Consider the following 19,919-nt stretch of genomic DNA (forward strand, 5'->3'; position numbering starts at 1 on the left):
ACTATCCCAGTACACTGATACAAAGTCAAGACACAGCACGCCACGGGCAGAGACACGCGCCTCCTTAAGCGTTGATTCGATCCATCCCCCACCATCCATCCGTCGTCTCAATAACGCACCACAAGCCACTCCGAGGCTTTGTCATTCTCACCCACCCACCCTCAGCTCCTTGATGGTCACCTGCAGTGTGAAGTTGACGTCCCGGTTGAAAGGAGTGCGGCAGGTACTGAGGCACGACAGCAACAACACGCGCCATCTTCTCGTCTGCCTTGCCACCTTGCTTCATCTCGCCTCGCGTCCATAATCCGTTATCTTTGCGTCCACCTCGAAACTCGTCTCCCCCCGCCAGCTCTCTCCCGACCCGTTCCCCGTCATCCTGCCTCGAACGAACTATTCAAACCGATCGTTATCTCCCATTGATCACACGCCATCCTCTATGATGGCGGACCGCGGGAGAGAGAGCACTGGCTCCCAGCCGCCCTCGCCCCGGTCTGTTCGTCGTCCTTGGCCTCTCAGTCGCAATCAATCCACTGGGGACCCGGACGAGCGATCTCCCCTTCTCACGACTTCGAGGTCCCGTATCCGCATCGGGGGCCCCGGCGCCTCGAGGCACCAGAACTCATCCATATCTCGGGACCAGAGTTACACAGGTATTACCCTCCAAAACACCATTCGTTGCGCTACCGTGCCGAGTATTTTGTCGCTAATCCTCTTGCTTATAGCGGGGACTTTCCATGGCTCCCGGAACCACAGCCGACATCCATCATGGGGTCAACGACTGATACATGCCCTCTCTGACCGTCAGGAGTCAGCCATGTCTGAGTCAAAGGGAAGCATCTTCCCCGACGAGCGAGTCTGGTACGATCAATTCACCAGCACCGACTGGGTTCACGACGCCATTGCGGACTCGTACCGCGTCAAGCAGTTGCGTAGTCGGAAGGATGTTTGGGGTCGGATACGGATCATCTTCGACGGCGCTCAGGGATGGATTCTGAGTGCCCTAAGCGGGTGTATCGTTGCCTTGATGGCATATACTGTCGATGTTGCTGAGGCTTCAGTCTTTGACTTCAAGGACGGGTATTGCACCCGGGCTTGGTACCTCAACGGGCGGGTAAGTACCTCTTCACTTTGTTAATCAGAGCCATATCTACTTAATATTTAACTCAGATCAAGAGCTCACTAACTCTAATATTAGACCTGCTGCCCGGATGAGGATTGTGAAGATTGGAGGACCTGGTCCTCCGCCCTCAATAACCCCTTTGGAGAGAAATGGACTGGGTTTATCATTTACATGATTTGCGTAGTCACCCTCGCGTTGCTCGCCTGCTGGATAACACTCCAGACAAAGACAATTGTTCCCTCAGCCTACCGCCTCACGACGCTCGACGAAAACTTGGCTGCTGAAAATGCGCCCCAGGCAGACGACGATCCTCAGAATAGCGAATCCTCGACTCCTCGCCAGCAAACAGACTCAACTTCGGCAAATCCACCAATGATTTACTACTCCGCGGCTGGCAGTGGTGTCGCCGAGGTTCGCGTCATTCTCAGCGGCTTTGTTCTGCATGGGTTCCTTGGCTTGAGGACCCTTCTTGTCAAGTTGGCGGCCTTGATTCTTAGTGTCGCCTCCGGCATGAGTCTCGGCAAAGAAGGCCCCTACGTCCACATGGCTGCCTGTGTGGGCAACATTCTCTGTCGTCTTTTCTCCAAATACGATCGCAATGACGGCAAACGACGAGAGGTCATCTCAGCCGCCGCAGCCGCTGGTGTTGCCGTTGCCTTTGGTGCACCACTTGGTGGAGTACTCTTTGGATTGGAGGAGGTCTCGTACTTCTTCCCGGCCAAGACCCTGTTCAGGACCTTCTTTTGCTGCATCGTCGCCGCCTTGTCCCTCAAGTTCCTAAATCCTTACGGCACCCAAAAGATTGTTCTTTTCCAGGTTCGCTATTTAGTTGACTGGGAATACTTTGAGATAGGGAGTTTCATCTTTGTAGGCATCCTTGGCGGTGCAATTGGCGCCCTCTTCATCAAGGCGTCCAAGTACTGGGCGCAGACCTTCCGCCGAATCAAAGTCATCAAGAAGCTCCCGATGCTCGAGGTCCTTCTTGTGGCTCTGGTCACCGGTATGATGAGCTACTGGAACGGTTTGACCAAGCTTCCTGTCGCTGAGCTGCTCCTTAATTTGGCATCTCCGTGCGATGGCCCAGATGTCGAACGAGAGGAACTCAGCCTTTGTCCCAAGTCCATTGATGACATTCCCCCGATTCTGCTACATCTCTTCCTAGCCTTGCTCATCAAAGGATTCCTGACTATTATCACTTTTGGTATTGTAAGTGATTACATCTACTCTCCTCAAGATGTAACTATACTGACTCTATTATAGAAAGTGCCCGCCGGAATCTACGTCCCGTCCATGGTCGTGGGCGGCTTGATCGGCAGGATCGTAGGCCATCTAGCACAGTGGTCGGTACTTCGGTTCCCCGACTGGGCTATTTGGGGAACCTGCGCATTCAGGTCAGATGGCACTTGCATTCAGCCTGGTGTCTACGGTCTCATTGCAGCCGGAGCAACCATGTGCGGCGTGACCAGGCTGTCTGTCACTCTCGCCGTTATCCTGTTTGAGCTCACTGGCAGCCTCGACTATGTCCTCCCTTTCTCACTGGCCATTTTGGTCGCCAAGTGGACCGCAGATGCCATTGAGCCCAACAGCATTTACGTACGTAGTCGCAACGTGGCCTCCCAAGTATGACTTGGATCTAAAAGCTGACTCCACATAGGATCTTCTGACAAACATGAACTCGTACCCGTTCCTGGATAACAAGCACAAGCCCATATTTACCGAAAATCTTGGAGATATTATACCCCGGGTGCGTCGGGAGCGGATCATTGACATAACAACATCTCCCCTTGTGCCTGCTGCGAGCCTGCGTGTCAAGCTCGAGCTCTTGCACAGAGCTGGTGAGCTCGATGGTGGCCTTCCTATCCTTCGCAACGGCAACCTTGTTGGGCTGATCCCCGCTCCGGACCTCGGATATGCGCTCGATCAACTAGAGGATGAGAGCACGAATCTATGTCTGATGGATCGAGTGCCAAGGGTTGATGAGGATGATGATGACATATTTGATCCTACGGACTTTACGCCCTACATTGATCCAGTGAGTCGTCTACATTAGCCTACTTGGGCACTTTACTAACATGACTGAAGGCACCAGTGGCGTTGGACATTCGGTCACCAATGGATCTTGTGTATGAAGTTTTCTCGAAACTGGGTCTCCGCTACATATGTGTCTCTAAGGACGGCAAATATGCAGGAATGGTAAGTCGTTGATTGGTTTCCCGAATGAGTTCGGCTATGTGCAGGCTGGCTGATAAGATGGTACAGACCCACAAGAAGACATTCGTCAAGTACATGCGTGAGCTTGAGAAGGACGAGTGAGCTAGGTAAGAAGTGTACAAGCCGAGGGGGGTGCCCCACTAGGCATGGGGAAGCACAACGTGGTTATCAGCATCGTATCAGCACCCATCATATTTGGAGCCGGAGATGTGTCGGACTTTGAGGCAGCCATATGACTTTAGAGGGCGGCATCATGACGACGTGGGATTGGAGCGTTTGCATTGGGTTCCGGCGCAATGGCTATTGCCTTTTTTTTCCCTGCGAGCTTGATATAATGTCACAGGAGGGAGTATACTTCAGTTCTCTATTGTTAGATTGACATGGCATGGCATGGCAAGGCATAGTATGGCATGCTAATTATGGATGGCATCGCATGCGATGGAGTTGTTGTTGAATATTACTATCGCAATGTACGACAATACACAGCTCTGGGCATCATGCGGGGCCGAATTGCATCACATGAGCCGTTATCGCATCAGTTGAAGAGAATGAGGTCGCAGCTCGCAGCGGTGGTTTCAACCTGGAGACTTGAAATGAGATATACAAGAATGGCTAGACTCGTTGCAGAAGGAGACGCATATCGATTTGATAATGGGATGGCTGCGCAACCGAGCAGCTGAGCAGAAAGCCATGCTCTCAATCAGCCTTCCCGAATAGGAAAGATATCAACATGGATGGGTGTGCCGCGTCCCGAGAATCGGCTCTCGACGCGTCTCGACTCGAGACGATTTTACGGCAGTTGATCTAATCCCATGATTCATACCCTGCCTTTTCCAAATGCTAGTGATGCCAATTGCTATTGAGGCCAATGCCAATCCATCATGGGAGAGCTTGGGCTTGGGCTCCCGGGAGAGAAGAGAATTAATCTGGCCGACAGCGGACACCGGGACCGGGACCGGCCCGGGGGGGGATACGGGGAATCCGGACGACCCGGAGAGGGGGTTCTCCATCGCGGGGATGGAGCTTGCGATAGCTCAAGCGTCGTCGCGATAGCTTTTTTTTTTTTTTTCTTAATGTTTTCTTGCTTTATTTGGAGGTGTTATTCCACAGAACCCCACCACAACACCTTGACCACTAGGTACATGAAATGCACCGCAGGACGACCCATGCATCGATGACGGATCGATGAGCATCGACTGGGGTGGCAGAACCACGGCAGATACCAATTACCACATATTTTGCCGGGCCTCTTGGTGATTGGGCAGGGCCACAGGCATTTCGAGGCGCTGGAGAATGCATCATGGGACGTCGGCACGGCCTGCTATCGCGACAGCATGACGGGATTGGGGTTGGGCCCGTCTAGCGCAAACACCACCGATTGGGACCGATTGGGACCGATTGGGCACTTCTCCACACGATTGTCGCCAATTGCCCAGGAGCGGCCGTTTGCTGGCTGCTCTAGAAGAGGGGGAAGCAACATGGTACGGAGCAGACGAGCTAAGAGAGCTCTAGCTACGTATCCACGCGGTGCGGTGGGACTTGGGCCCCTCATGACTGCGTCGGCTCCCCGCAATGGCTTGGGCTTGACCGAGGACGGTCTAAGTCAGACGAGGAGGGGAGGAGCGGCGAGGGAGACTGGAATTGTGGGAGGCCAAGCTGGCTCATATAAAGGGACCGAGACCTGCCCTTCTTTTGGGGGGTTTTGGGTTGAGTTCACAGTTCACATTTCACAGTTCAACAGTCCATTGCCGAATTGAGTGCAAGAGGCAACTCCGTGAGTGAGGCCTTCCTTACCTTGAGCTATCGCATTCGCATTCCCCAACCTTATCTTGGCGTGCTTGCTGTCTTTGTCTCTACCTCCCACATCCCATGACGGCACTCTGACAAAACACATTTTCTAACCTCAATCTACAGACGAAAGAAAACGCAATCACCCGCTACGCCGTGTCTCGTGCTTCTCTGAATTGCATCTCCTCGCCATGTCGGCCCTCCGCACTGGCATGGCCCTCCGGCCCGCCTCCCTCTCACCCTCGCTGGCTTCCGCCGCCCGCCGCTCCTTTGCCTCGTCGCGATCCCTGAAGGCGGCCTCGGCGGCTCCTTTCTTCCCCAACGAGCCCGAGGGTCCTTCCATCAAGACGGCCATTCCCGGCCCCAAGACCAAGAAGCACATTGACGAGCTTAATGACGTCTTTGACACCCGCAGCATGAACATGCTAGCCGACTACACCAAGAGTGTGGGCAACTACATCGTCGACCCCGATGACAACACGCTTCTCGATGTGTAAGGACCCCAATTATCCCCGCGAGTTCAGGGTCGGTTACTAATGAATAGAGCACAGCTTCGCCCAGATTGCCTCCATCCCAGTGGGCTACAACAACCCCAACCTCATCAAGGCGGCATCCACCCCCGACATGGTCAATGCCATTGTCAACCGTCCCGCTCTCGGTGCCTTCCCCTCCCACGACTACGCCTCTATCCTCAAGACGGGCATCCTCAAGGTTGCGCCGAAGGGCCTCAACCACGTCTTCACGGCCATGGCTGGCTCCGACGCCAACGAGACCGCCTACAAGGCTGCTTTCATGTACCGCCGCCAGCTCGACCGTGGCAGCCCCGACGCCGACTTCACCCAGGCTGAGCTCGACTCCGCCATGAACAACCAGGCCCCTGGCGCTCCCCAGCTCTCCATCATGTCCTTTAAGACGGGCTTCCATGGCCGCCTCTTCGGCTCCCTCTCTACCACCCGCTCCAAGGCCCTCCACAAGATCGATATTCCTGCCTTCGATTGGCCCCAGGCTACATTCCCTCAGCTTAAGTACCCTCTCGAGGAGAACGTCGCCGAGAACGCCAAGATCGAGCAGGCCAGCCTCGACGAGGTCGAGCACCTCATCAAGACCTGGCACCTGCCCCCGGCTGCCATTGTCGTTGAGCCCATCCAGAGCGAGGGCGGCGACAACCACGCCTCGCCTGACTTCTTCCGCAAGCTGCGTGCCCTGACCAAGAAGCACAACGTTCTACTCATCGTCGATGAGGTCCAGACCGGTGTCGGCGCTACCGGCAAGTTCTGGGCTCACGAGCACTGGAACCTTCAGGACCCTCCGGACATGGTTACCTTCTCCAAGAAGGCCCAGGCTGCCGGTTTCTACTACGGCAACACTGCCATCCGACCCAACAAGCCCTACCGACAGTTCAACACCTGGATGGGCGACCCCGTCCGCGCCCTTCTCTTCCGCGCCATCATCGGTGAAATTGAGCGTCTCGACCTCGTCAACAACACTGCCAAGGTTGGTGAGTATCTCTATAGCGAGATCGAGGGCCTTGCCAAGAAGTACCCCGGCGAATTCCAGAACCTCCGTGGCAAGGGCCAGGGCACTTTCCTCGCCTTCGACAACGCGCGCCGCGATGAGTTCCTTGCCAAGGCAAAGATGCTGGGTGTTAACATGGGCGGCAGCGGCAACAGCGCCGTCCGCCTGCGGCCCATGCTGATCATGCAGCAGAAACACGCCGACATCCTCCTCGACACTCTTGAGAAGATTGCTAAGTCGTAGTGGTTTTGTCCAGTGTTGGTTTCGGAGTCAATGGCAGGTATTCACAAGGAATGGGGGAGAAAGGCAAAGGGTTAGCCTCTCGGCTGAGAGTGACGTTTGGGAATTTTAAGCAGATATGGCGGGGGAACATGATGAAAATGACAGTTGACCAGTTGGTCTAGCCACGTGCGTCTGAGAACGGAGAAGCCATAATACAAAGATAATTTGAACATGACATCAACCCCGACCCGCTAGATCATTCACAATGTCATGCTTCTTTGAACAAAAGATGTTGCTATATATGTAGTTTTCGTATGCACCAACAAGTGAAGTGATCGAGCCAGGATTTGAGGGATCAAGGAGTGGAGGAGTTAAGGGGCCCAGGAGATGTTGGGAGCTGGCCATCGTTCACTCTACGTACGTTATCATTTAACAGAATATCACAAAGTTGAAGGCGACATTAGCCATCTAATCCCTTGACTGGATTTCTTTCTCGAAGAAACCAAGAGTCCAAGCTCTTCAGGCGGTGGCAGATTAACTAATCAAATACAAAGTCCGTTCCAGCAATACCATCATGAGTAGAGAGAAGAGAGAGATGGGTGCAAAGGGACGATACCTCCAGGGCTCGTCCAAGATAGAAATGACCTCGTAACCTCCAGGTATCAAAAGCCGCAGCGCCGTTTCCATAATGCAAATGACCATGCTGACGTTCGTATCAAGCCGTAACGCTTCGTATAAAGCCGATTCTTAAACCCTGGGATATAGAAAGGGAAACGTGGAGGAAGAAAAAAGCCATAATAACTTTCGCATGGTCCGGCGTAATGCAATAGTAAAGAATCCACCCGTCTATGTTGTCAGAGAGATGAAACCGAAACAAGCCTCTAGAAAGCAATGGTTCCTCCCGATTACCTTGAATGGTAGCTGTGGTTGGGTGCAGGCCGGAGCCGGCGACAATTAGAGGCCGGTGGTAAGGCTGCCTGAGCCTTCTACATGCCTTGTGGTAGTTCACTTCTGGTCGCATCAAGAACGCGAAAAGCGGTAGTAGTCACTCCAGTCTCGACAGTCATCTTTCTAGGCTGAATTGACGACTGGAGCCTGCGTCTCCACGCGTGAAGCACCCATCAGGCCGGCTTTGCTGTCAACTTCGAGGAGGGGTGGAAGTCTTGTGAGCTCTTCGGGGGGTCCTCCCGACAGAGAGCTGCTAGCTCTAGGCTCGGGTTCCATTGGGATTGGACCAGGTAGAGCCATGGGACGTGAAACTTCGAAATGCTCGAATGCTGGTTCAGCCATCACCCGCTAACTCGACTGGTCAGAGAGCGTTAATTCGGGAAGAGAGACATAACTTACCGGGTGAGCCGTCTCATCTATTGGGGTTCCTCCTCTCAGCAAACTTCTCCCGCCCGCTGCTGGTCCAGCATAGAATGTGCTGTAGTTGCCGGTCGGGGGGTTCGTTGTCGAATCCTGAGTGGGAGGGCCCGATGGAAGTATCGTTCGCGGTGCAGCTGGGGTTTGGTTCTGCTGGCTATTTTGGTTGTGCTGGCTATGCGGGCTATGCGGACTATGCTGTCTCTGTTCGACGGGACGGGGCGCGATGTGTTGTGGGAGGATAGGACGAAACCTAGCCTTATCCGCACGAGCTGGTCGACCCTTCTTCTTCGGAGCTGTGGAAGGGACCACAGGAGGAGCTATGATCGAGGGGATCTCGGCGGAGCTGCTGGCTGGGCGAGGGAGGATGGCAACGTGGGTGGACGTGGTCGAGGGTGCAACCGCTACCATCACCTGTTGTTCTAGGCCTCCTGGCAAGGCGATTCTTTTGGCGGCTGGCTCGCTCTGGTCATCCGACATCTTACGTTTCGGCCAAGCGCGCCGCTCAAAGCCCATGTGCTCCGCTGCTTGGAGACATTGATTCATGTTTCGGCCTGTAGGATATTAACACCTTCCAGTGGGATGGGGAGCAGATTTATCATACCCAGGGGCAGTTGCATCTGCATCCAGTTGGGGTCGATCCCATTAGCCTTGATGAATTTCTTTATGATTTCGTTGTCCAGTCTGTTGGCCTTGATCATCTCAGCCAGGAGGAACCGCTGGCGCCGGGTTAGTACGCCGTTCCATCATCAGTTGCTCCAGGTTTTGCTCACATTCTCCTCGTCCGTGAAAGGGGAACCCATTGCTCCCAACTTATTCGACTCAGCGTGGAAGGAGGGGGAAGGCGTGGGGGAAGAAGACAAAGGGGGGAAGTTGGAGTGATTCACAAGCAGGCATTTGTGGCACGGGGTGATGAAGAAGTGAAGCGAAAGTGAGTCCAGCCACAACGAGAAGGGAAATCAAGTTTCCGAGGCCCGGGCTCGAGGAAAAGCCAGAAGACAATGTTGGCGCTCTACGCGCAGCCAAGAACGAGTGTCGGTTGGGTTTGTCGCCTCGAGGGGTAAGATGACCAGGTCGTGGAGGGGCGCGGAGGCACGGGCGAGGCACTGCTCGGGAGGCCGTCGTCCCACGATAGTGATCGGAGTGGCGGCGGTGGTGGTAAATGGACTCGCTTGCCAAAGGCGCGCGGTAGAAGCACGCAAGCGCGCGTCTTCGGGGGCGGCCGTTGAGAAGCGGGAGCGAATGTTGGAAGAAGTAAAAGATGCGGCGTCAGTCGAGGCGACAGAAGCGCAGGCGAAGATCAGTCCAAGTCCAAGTCCGTCACAACCTGCGACGGCAGCCTGCGGCCCTGCACTGCTACTGGGGTTGTTGCTGCTGGGGCTGTTGCTGGTACTGCTTGCTGCTGCGCGTTGCGCGTGGCTGGGCGTGCAAGCTCGTTGGTCCCTGTGCTGGGGTCGTGGACGCGGAGTTGTAGCCGGAGCCAGGTGACGCTGGGGTGGGCAAACACTGGAACCAAACAAGGGTGGCCAGCCTTTGGTGAAGACTCACTCTCCACGCCCGAGAGGGTTTGGTCTGGTCCAGGATGTCAGGGATGGAGATCGAGGGTGGCTTCTCGGTTGCTCGCAGGAATATCAAACGCGGGCCACAGGGCAGGCTAGGGATCCAAGTTCGAAACATTCGCCCATTGACTAGTCGAGTTGGGGGATGCCTTTATGTTTGCCTCTTGTGCTTTGTGGTGCCCACGAGGAAACGGCTCGCGACTGGGTGCCAGAGGTGTGCCGGTGCCAGGCAGGGTTAACCCATCGTCATATCAGCCCGACCAGAGATGCACAAGCATCCGTCCCGAACGAGATGAGATACCCGTCTCTCATCGAACTTGGACCAACCTAGATCGCTCACGCGCTCGCCAGCTCGTTGGCTGGTTGTCCGTATTGTCCTGTAGCTAAGGTACCTTCAGTGGGTAGGTAGGCCATTCGGCTCAAGCTGCCAGGGCTGCATCTGCATATACCGGTACCCCAGCACGGTACTCGCCGAGCAAGTGCTGCGCGAGATGCGATCCGGTACTCAAACCAGGGGCCTCGTTTCGTTTCCTCGGGCGTCGATGTGCCGTCGCACCGCTCAAGCCAGTTCAATCATCCGAAGCCCCGGTCATTTGTGTCCGTTTGTGGCGCATTGCGTCCCGAGCGACGTGCGCGGTGGGAATGGTTGTTGAGACTCTCTGACTCGATAAGGTAGCCATCCTTCAGTCTTAATCTGGCCACCTGCTGTGTTCTCAGACCTACACTTGTCTCAGTTGACGGGTCCCGATTTGTCGTGCTTCCATACTAGCAACCTGGGCCCATCCACGACGATGCAATGCACAATGCACAACTGGAGCACACTCTCCGCAGCGTCAAATGAACTGACATGCGGCAGCTGGGGATGCATCAGGACGGGGCTCGCTGGTTTCGATGGCCAATCCAACCGAGACCTGAGGCCGCCTGACTCGCCTCGTCGACTGCAGTCAGCTCTGAGGGTGTGTCGCCCCAACCTGACGCTTCTTCTCACATGTCCACGCCCTCGCCGTAAAGCGAACCCTCTTCCCCCCTTGTCGGTTGGTGTGGCTGCCCACGCTCACTGGATCCGATCCAACTCGGTACCACCCATCTCCAATCAGTGCCCAACTCGTCCGCGGCCGGCTATACAAGCCTCCCAAATAGGGCACCATCAGAATGGCCCCAAAATTCGCCCAAGGATTCGTCCCGTGCAACGCGGCGTGACCAGAAATGACGCTGGCGCGCCTATTGGCTGATTGGCGACCGACGTTGGCTGTCTGGGCCATCGCTTGCTCCCGGGGCGGAAAGACTCGAAATCACTGGTTCTCGTCTCGCCAATCAGGCCACAAAGGCGGTTGACTTGTCGCATTTGGGCGCTGCACTGTCCACGGGTTCGTCACGAGGTTCGGCGGGTGAGCCGCAAGTGCTGTACTTTCCCGTCGCCGGGCCGTTTGTCGATCATGTTGCTGTTGACGCCGTCACCTCCGGAAAACAGTCTCATCGCCATCATGACGGCCGGGGAGGTTGTGGTAATTGTGAGAATGAAGTCGCCACGACTGACGTCCACCGCTTTTTATAATCAAGCAGTGCCGCTCCACGGTCGCGCCTTCCTCCAGCTGTCGGGGCGTTCTTGCACTTGCATGCACAATGAGGTGGCAGCTTCTCACTGGGACCCACTCATGTACAACACGTCAGTCCTGCCCGTAGTTGATCGGGCAGGTAGATACTCAAGAAAGAGACCGAGATAAAGGCATTCCAAGGGCAGCCAGTTCAAAGCTCCATGGTCGGTTTCATGGACGTGGTGATTTCTAACGGCTCTCAACAGCCGATGTCAAGTCAAGCAGGCGCTCTGTTAAATACTTCGTCGCTCCAACGTTACTATACCCTCGTCACCGCTACTTTCACCACGGCAAGGCGGTGTTACTCGCTTGGTCGCGAATGCGGAGTATCGCGGTGTGTGAACGACCGTCTGCGCTGGCAGGGATTGTTTCTTTAGCTGGTTTTGCGTGGGATCGGTTGAGGTCGCTAACCCGTCTCGCTGATGGTGACTTCTTGCTATCGACTCGGACGCAACCATTCAATATGAGGATTAGAACATGCATAGCACTATGACCATGGGCGTATATTATCACTTGAACCGTCGATCCGCTTCGGAAACCGTGGGGAAATAATCAACAAACCTTCGTTCAACTTGGACCGCCATCAGATTAAGTGTCCAGGGTAAGTGATTGGCCTGCAGAGACAGGATGACGACAACTGGGACGATTGGCGAAAGCTGGCGCTATTCACACGAACCCATGCGAGAGCAGCATGCCCCTGGACCTATGGCTTGGAACCTAAGGGAGAGTTCTCGATAACTATGCGACAAGGGTATGTAGAATATTTGCCTTGATATCTAGATAGGTAGTATTTCTAAACAATATGACAACTTTGGCATCTATGCAACTTGACGTGGCGACAAAATTTCGCCGGGCCTCACAAGTCATGCGAGTTTACCCTGTAACGAGCCTAACAATGGCTGTAAAGGAGAATGCTGCAATTTTTACTCGGCCAGAACAAAGAACTCCGGAGTTAGAGCGCTTGTTCCCTCGACCATCTACCATTCCCGGGAACAAAGATGGGCTTGGCGCAACCGAGACGCGCTATTGGCTAGCTGCACCTGAGAGAATCTGGGGAAATCGTGGCGCATGTGCCATCGCGGCCTTCCAAATTCTGGCGCGTCGGAGGGTCGGCGGCAAGAAAGTCCGGCTTTAACATGCTATTTCGCCCAGTTTGGCCGAGTCGGAATGAGGTCCTGGACTCGAGATTGGCTTCGTCTATCTTCCTCCGTCCGTGGATCCGTGGATGCAAGGCCATATGCATTCTACCCTCGCTATTTCTCGCCCTCGCCCTGCAGCCTTTTCTCGCACTCTGAGTACTCGCTCGGCTGCCCACCCTTTTGCTCCGTCCTTCTCCCACATGCACGGTTCCTCGCTCCACCACGACGCTCCACGCTCCACGCTCCACGCTCCCTTCGCCCTCAGAATAGCCGCTCCCACTTCCTCGCAGGACTGCTCCCGCCGCCTCTGGTTGTCCCACACCGCCCGCGCTCCTCGATCGCACCGAAAGAACCCCTTAGCGACGACTGCTACCGCCTCTTCCTCATGCCCTAATGGAGGATGACGAGTATACGACCAGCAAAATGGGGGAAATCAAGCTAGAGGAGGGCGGCGCGAACGGCGCGCGCCTGAAGCAGGAGAGGAGCGCTTCCATTCCGACTCCCAACGACAGCCACGATGGTTCCCAGTCCCCAGCGCTGTCGCAGGAGGGTGTCAAATCACGCAGCGGCAGCGCCGAGACGCCATCCTCGACTAAGGCTGCTGCGCTGTCGCGAAAGGCGTCACAGAAACTGGCGGCCAAGCGCGAACACGTCCTCTACAGCCAACTCCCCGACGTCACCGCCGAATCCCGCAAGGCCTTTCAGCTCATTCCCGATTGTCTCTACGGCTCGAAGCACCTCGGATCCACAGACAACGATGCCTTGGACTGTGATTGCCGAGACGACTGGCGTACGTAGAGCGATTCCATTCCCCCGTGCAGTAAATGGCGATAGACTGCTAACCTACCCAACTTAGGCAATGGCGAAAATTTTGCCTGTGGCGAGGATTCAGACTGCATCAACCGAGCAACCAAGATGGAGTGCAGTGGCGATGCTGGAAATTGCGGTGGCGGTTGCCAGAACCAGCGATTCCAGCGCAAGCAGTATGCCAGTGTTTCGGTCATCAAGACTGAGAAGAAGGGATTCGGCCTTCGCACAGATTCAGATCTGCAGGCTAATGACTTCGTGTTTGAGTATATTGGCGAGGTTATCAATGAGCCCACCTTCCGCCGACGAATGTTGCAGTACGACGATGAGGGCATCAAGCATTTTTACTTCATGTCGCTGAACAAGAGCGAATTCGTTGATGCGACTAAGAAGGGCAACCTCGGTCGTTTCTGCAACCATTCCTGCAACCCAAATTGCTACGTGGACAAGTGGGTGGTTGGCGACAAGCTTCGCATGGGCATCTTCACTTCGCGCAAAGTCCAAGCTGGTGAGGAGCTTGTCTTCAACTACAATGTCGATCGATATGGCGCGGATCCTCAACCTTGCTACTGCGGAGAACCAAATTGCGTTGGATTTATTGGTGGCAAGACCCAGACCGAGCGTGCCACCAAACTCCCAGCAGCGACTGTTGAAGCACTCGGCATTGACGGTGGCGACGGTTGGGATACCTCAGTTGCCAAGAAGCCCCGGAGAAAGAGGCCTGAGGAAGAGGATGAGGAGTATGTCAACAGCATACAACCACGCAGCCTGGACGAAGAGGATGCTCGAAAGGTCATGGCCGCCCTCATGCAGTGCAAGGAGAAATGGATCGCCGTCAAGTTGCTTGAGCGTATCGAGCAGTGTGATGACGATCGCGTCATGCATGTCGTGATGCGGATGCATGCCTACCAAATTCTCAGAACCACCCTCAATACTTTTATTGATGACCACAACGTGGTCCTTCAGCTCTTGTCGATTCTTGACAAGTTCCCGCGCTTGACAAGGAACAAGATTCAGGACTCCAAGATCGAGGCAACAGTTGAAGGACTGACCCACTCTGAACATGAAGATGTGTCGAGTAAATCCAAGAAGCTCCTAGACGAATGGAGCAAACTGGAGGTCGCATACCGGATACGACGGCGCAAGTTTGACCCAAATGCGCCGGCCGCAACGTTTGAAGATCGCCGTGGACAAGGACGAGAAGAAGAACCTGTCCAGTCGACGTCGAAAACAGCATCGCCCCGGACAATTGATGCGCCCAAGGGACCTCGGAACACGGTGCCCCAGAGGAACAATGCCTTCTTTAACAACGGTGTACGGCCGCGTCGCCAAAATTTCAATGCTCCTCTGCCTCACGGTTGGTTCACTGCGAAGGACGCAGGAGGTAATGCCTACTTCTACACCAAGCAAGGAACTACAACATGGCAGAAGCCAACGCATCCGGCGCCTGACAACACCCCAAAGGCGCCCTCCAAGGCTATGCAGGAGCAGCTCATGATCCAGAGTATCATCGATCGGGTTACCAAGGAGAGTACTCCTAAACAACCCGCTTCTCTGACGCCGAAGGCTGCGGAAACGCCCGTGAAAGATTCCAAGAAGGAAAAATGGAGAGCCCTCCCCATCGAAAAGCAGATGAAGATCTACGAGAATACAGTATGTTCGATCACTCTTCCTGGTGCTGTTCCCTGTGCTAACATATCCAGCTGTTCCCTCATATCAAACATGTCCTGGATAAGTTTCATCATAAACTTCCCAGAGAAGAGCTGAAGCGCCTCGGTAAGGACGTTGCAAAAAAGCTTGTTGCCTCCGATTATAAGAACGAGAGAGTTGGAGACCCGAGTGCAGCCCTCAGCGACAAGCAAGCCAACAAGATGAAGAAATATGTCAAAGACTTCCTCGATCGGGCGCTGGAGAAGTACACCGAACACCAGCAACGGAAAGTTGCCCGGGAGACGCAGAAGCCGGTAAGAGATCACCGGGCACCACGTGGAACTGCGAGGCTCGATGATGTTGCCGGTGATTCGTTTGATTCCCTCCAATCTAAAGCGGATGATGGAGAAGACATCGTCTTGTCTGATAATGAGGCCCTTGAAACTTCGGGGAGCCCAGACCGTAAGCGGAAACGGGAAGCAGAAGTGGTAGACTCTCCAAGTCTTACACCTTCAGATGGCCCGTTGACGAAGCGACCAAGGGAAGACGAGTTGGACGACACTAGCCCTCCACCGCCACCGCCGCCGCCTCCGGAGTCTGATATGGAGGATGTGATGGGTGCAGAGCAACAGGCTCTTCGCGAACAGGAGGAAGCACTCATGCGGGAAAATGAGGAAGCGCAACGACTGGAAGATGAAGCCAATAGGTCGAAGGGCATGGACAACGCCCTGGCCGAGAGATCGAATTCGAGCTGAAACTAAGGATAGGCGTCGGCCTCGCAAAACAATGCAATTGCAATGAACGAAAAGAGCTCGGTATCGAAATAGGAGTTGCTGAGCTACTAAGAGGAATTCCATGGGACGAAAGGTTACAATGAACCTGGAGCTGGGCTGGGATCACATAATTTTGAGACATCTTTTATCTGCATTTTTGGGAGTTGCAAGGCCAATACCAGTGGAGGCGCATTGTACTATTACTATATAAAGGCAGGCATTTCCCCCGGGAAACAATTACTCATCATGGAGGAGGACTTTCTTTGTGATATCGTTTCTATATGCTTGAGGAGTTGGCGCAACTATCAAACATCTGGCTGTGACCGCTGCTGGGTTATATTCTGCAGACGGTGATTTTCCCCCATCATCTGGCATCCATGTGTCTATTCAGGAGGGCGTATAAGCATGATGCAAGGGAGACCTATGCTGACGCATGGTAAGACTGGCAAGGGTGGTTGGGTGCTATTGATAGGCCTTGGAGAGTACATGGATTGTTGTCGCTCGGACCGTGTTGGACGGATTAGATACCCTTGGAGCAAAAACAAAGAGATTTGTAACGTTTTGGTTGTGAGATGCTCATCCGGTTGATGACCAATGTTAACCGTGTAATATGTTAATATCAAATGCACTCCATGCCCTCGACCTGTGTCCAATGGTATCATGCCGCCATACGCCACCATATGCGAACTCCTACATCTCATGGAAGGGCACTTGAACTTCCTCCCGGACAACCAGCACGGATTGTTTCCTGTCAATCGATTGGCGGCTCGAGCTATGGGGGCGAGCTATTATGTACCAAAGGATGCGACGTAATAATTGGGTATCAAGTATAGCCAACTGCTCAATTATCTTCACCGTCCGAAGAATCATCTCTGGGTCTCTTCTTCCCCTCCGGAATGATGTCCTCTTTCCTCTTAAACACATAACTCCTCGCCGCCCTCTCTTCACCTTTCCAGCCGCCGCCTGTTGCTTCGCCTTGCGCATTGCGCACAACGCCGAGGGTGCGGGCATGCCGATACCCGGGGTACGCGGAGGCCTGGAAGAGATAGGAGCGCTCAACCTGAAGCCCGGCGTGACGGGCGAGGTCGCGGACGTTCCAGAGGGTGTAGGGCTCTCCCTCAAATAGGGTGATGACGATGGCACCGCGTTGCGCGAGGGCGGGCAGGGCGCGCTGAAAGAAGGCGACAAGAAGGGACTGGTTGTGGCGGACCTGGCGGTTGACGTCGGTGGATTTGCCACCGACGTGGGGGAAGTTGAAGATGATGCGATCGTAGCGTGTACGGGTGAGGGACGCGGGGAGTTTTGTGGCGTCGATGTCGTAAAGGAGTCTGTTGTTCGGGATCGCTTTGCGATTAGGCTTGGGGCTGTCGTCATATTCGTCGTCATATTCATCGCTTTCGTTTTCGTCGTTGAAGGCGTCGTCGCTGTCCTTGTCGTCCTTGCCGTCCTCTTCATCGTCCCCCTCTTTTTCAGTACCCTCATCATTGGCCTCCCCCTTCCCCTCCTTGGTTTTGCGCTCCTCTCCGCGGATCACAGCGGCATTGTCCTCAACGTGGGGGTACTTGTCGAGAAGTTCAGCAGCATCCTTCTCTAGGACGGTGGCAGTGACGTTGGTGCAGCCCTGATGCTCGATGATGGAGGCAGCATAGCTCAAGTCACCCTCACCAATGAGAAGGATGCGATGGTGCGGCTCAAAGGGGATCGTCGGCTCCTCTGGGCGATGCTGCTGCCTGTGCTTCTTCTTTGCCTTGGCGGGGCCATTGGCTGATGATTGCGAGGGCTTGTTGCGCTGGAGCTTCTGGACCCGGCTTCCCGCTCTTGGGGGCCCATGTAGCTGCAGCAGCTTGCGTCTTTTCCCCCCCATTGCGACGTGGGATGCAGGAGATGGGAGCCGGAAGATTGGAACGTGGGACGGGACGTACAACGTCACTTTAACGCACGGCGGGAGAGTCAGATGGCAGCGCACGTGAAAGGCGGGAGCAGCAACCTTTTTTTTCTTCCTTCCTTACAATGGATTTCGTCTCACTGCGGGATAGCGCGCGGTGATTGGCCAGTGATGTGAGCGCACCGTTACCTTACTGTACTAGCTTCCTCCGGCAGCTCGGGAGCGCCCACCGCGGTTAGATTTGGCCACGCAGCCTTGTGCAAGTGCGGAGCACCGCAGACGCCGCCAATCAACACAAGTATCGGGTACTTGGCAGAAGATCAGGGCAAGATGACAGGACAGGAAGAATAAGGTAGGAAGGACAAGAAGGACAACCAGGAAAAGAAGGACAGTTGCCGGTTTTGGTCGTGGCTACGCATGGGGCAATGACTGGCGTCACTACCTAGGTACGGATCCGAGGTAAACACCCGGACAGAAACATGTCTAGTGAGAAGCCGCGAAGAGGCGTGAGAAGTCAGAAGTCAGAAGGTTGATGTGATGGCTGCGATGGAGTTCAGGCGGAAGAATGTGTCAGCAGTCGCCTTCACCGTACATACGGAGTACGGAGTACAGCACTGCGTGCCTAGTAATATGTACGTGGAAATCTGGGTAATGGTCCCTGCGCAACCTGGATGGATGGATGACCAAAACAGAGTCGCGGAATGCCCCAAAAAGATCAACCAGCCACCACGGTGCCGGGCTGAGCCGAGACGAGACGAGACAGCATCTGGCCATCGAGACGGCTGCGAGATTTTTATCTCATCACCACACCACCAGCGGTCTGCAAACTTGCTGTTGCATGCCGTGTGTTGTCCGAACCTCCGAATGTTAGTGGAACCGGTGGTGTGTGCCCGGAGTCTCCACCGTCGCTCAGTGAGAATGCGAGTGACGGCGTGGAGAGTCACGAGATAAGCAACCGGTCCAGGTACAGCCCTTACTGTGCTACGGGGCAATCGCATTCCCCGCAACCGAGTACAGCGAGAGTTGGATCTCGTGCGAGTGAGTGACGGTCCAAGGTCGGAGCCGTACCGTGCCATCAGCCCATTTCTTGCTTGTTGCCCAAACAGCCGGGACTAACATGAACAAGAATGAGAAAAACCGGGCTCCGCGCTGCAGCTGCGTCTACGTATTAGGCACCAGGTTGGTAATAGGTGTTTGAACCCGTGTTTGACCAGGGTCAATAGGTCAATAAAGAAAGGAAGAAGGAAGAAAGGAAACAAAGAAGAAGGGAAATAAACAACCAACGTGCCATTCCATTTAAACCGCGAACTTGTAGATTGCCGCAAACACGCTTGCGTCGCGACCAAACAACATGTTCCTATTGATGCCAACAAGCCCTTTCCCAGCCGCGCCGAGGACATCCGGAGAACTCCTTGCAAGTGGTCCCCGGTACCTTCTGGCGAGCAGGACAGGGGTTGCGCATCAGCGGCGGCCGGAAAATCAAGGGCTCCGACCCAATCAGACAGCCGCAAATCAGGACAACCGTCCCCAAACCGGCTTAGGGCGCTCCTGGCTGGACGTGGCTGGTGAACGCGGCGACCCCAGTGGACCAGGGCCCCATCGTATCCCCTGCTGGCGGCGCCGGACTAGGGTGGCTTCCAGTGGACTTACAGCGGACGGGGGTCCTGGGGCACTGCTGGGGACTCGCTGTGGGTCATCCCTCGGCCTGGGGGGCCAAGGCTGTGGCTCAAGCGGCGCTCGTTGTCTCTGCCGCTGCCATTCATTGTGCTCCATCAATGCTGCGCTGGTATTATTGATGCAGAGCGAAAAAAGGGTCACTGAAGCTGAAGCTCGACGTTCTTTTCCGTCTCATTGAATCCGCCCGCAGCACCACAACCACGGTAGCAGGCCATCACCGTCACCGTCGCCGCCGTCATCAAGGGCTGTTCTGGAATCTCATTCTGCAGCTGATTCTGCCACGCGCGCACTGCCGTTGTTGCTGCCGCCTGCCGATGGGCAAAAACTTCTGACCCTGACCCTCACCTATACGTACCCTCTCTTCTACGTCTCCATCACCAGCCCTTCTCTTGCAACTTCACCCGCTCCCCCAAGCACCACCACCTCCGGGACCTCTTCATCTTACGCGGCTCTGTCCCAGTGTCACCGTCTGCTTCGGGGCTTCGGGGCTTCGGGGCCTGCTTGTTTTTACCGCTGCCCTGCCGCCCGTCGTCGGCGCGCCAGACTCTCACTCTCTCACCCAAAGCTTTGCCCTGGCTTGCCGCTTCACCCTCCTCTCACCATCACCTACATG

At 55.0% G+C, this 19,919-nt stretch overlaps 6 protein-coding genes across 6 annotated transcripts; 4 read left to right on the forward strand and 2 right to left on the reverse strand.

Annotated features, from left to right (window-relative positions):
- The first annotated feature begins 233 nt into the window (after positions 1-233).
- Positions 234-3,587, forward strand: BGZ61DRAFT_47018 (chloride channel). The gene is made up of 7 exons (XM_046248048.1): positions 234-650; positions 723-1,111; positions 1,196-2,326; positions 2,381-2,713; positions 2,775-3,152; positions 3,203-3,313; positions 3,380-3,587. The coding sequence occupies exons 1-7, from the start codon at positions 437-439 to the stop codon at positions 3,431-3,433; spliced, it is 2,610 nt and encodes an 869-aa protein (XP_046103222.1). The 5' UTR covers positions 234-436; the 3' UTR covers positions 3,434-3,587.
- Positions 3,588-5,331: 1,744 nt separating this feature from the next.
- Positions 5,332-6,877, forward strand: BGZ61DRAFT_354292 (aminotransferase class-III-domain-containing protein; the record flags this gene model as incomplete). Its single annotated transcript, XM_046240599.1, has 2 exons — positions 5,332-5,612; positions 5,671-6,877. The coding sequence occupies 2 exons, from the start codon at positions 5,332-5,334 to the stop codon at positions 6,875-6,877; spliced, it is 1,488 nt and encodes a 495-aa protein (XP_046103223.1).
- Positions 6,878-7,927: 1,050 nt separating this feature from the next.
- BGZ61DRAFT_533535 (uncharacterized protein) lies at positions 7,928-9,024 on the reverse strand (the record flags this gene model as incomplete). Its single annotated transcript, XM_046254022.1, has 4 exons — positions 7,928-8,152; positions 8,204-8,775; positions 8,826-8,940; positions 8,995-9,024. 4 exons carry the CDS (start codon positions 9,022-9,024, stop codon positions 7,928-7,930), a joined length of 942 nt encoding a protein of 313 aa, XP_046103224.1.
- Positions 8,986-9,821, forward strand: BGZ61DRAFT_47086 (uncharacterized protein). The gene has a single exon (XM_046248136.1). It carries the CDS (start codon positions 9,287-9,289, stop codon positions 9,707-9,709), a length of 423 nt encoding a protein of 140 aa, XP_046103225.1. The 5' UTR covers positions 8,986-9,286; the 3' UTR covers positions 9,710-9,821.
- Positions 9,822-12,937: 3,116 nt separating this feature from the next.
- Positions 12,938-15,726, forward strand: BGZ61DRAFT_354615 (uncharacterized protein; the record flags this gene model as incomplete). Its single annotated transcript, XM_046240633.1, has 3 exons — positions 12,938-13,304; positions 13,371-14,974; positions 15,025-15,726. 3 exons carry the CDS (start codon positions 12,938-12,940, stop codon positions 15,724-15,726), a joined length of 2,673 nt encoding a protein of 890 aa, XP_046103226.1.
- Positions 15,727-16,585: 859 nt separating this feature from the next.
- On the reverse strand, positions 16,586-17,608 carry BGZ61DRAFT_354294 (uncharacterized protein; the record flags this gene model as incomplete). The annotated part of the gene is made up of 1 exon (XM_046240601.1): positions 16,586-17,608. One exon carries the CDS (start codon positions 17,606-17,608, stop codon positions 16,586-16,588), a length of 1,023 nt encoding a protein of 340 aa, XP_046103227.1.
- Positions 17,609-19,919: the final 2,311 nt, after the last annotated feature.

The sequence above is a fragment of the Ilyonectria robusta genome (assembly GCF_021365365.1).
Source record: "Ilyonectria robusta strain PMI_751 chromosome Unknown BGZ61scaffold_12, whole genome shotgun sequence".
Taxonomy (NCBI): Eukaryota; Fungi; Ascomycota; class Sordariomycetes; order Hypocreales; family Nectriaceae; genus Ilyonectria; species Ilyonectria robusta.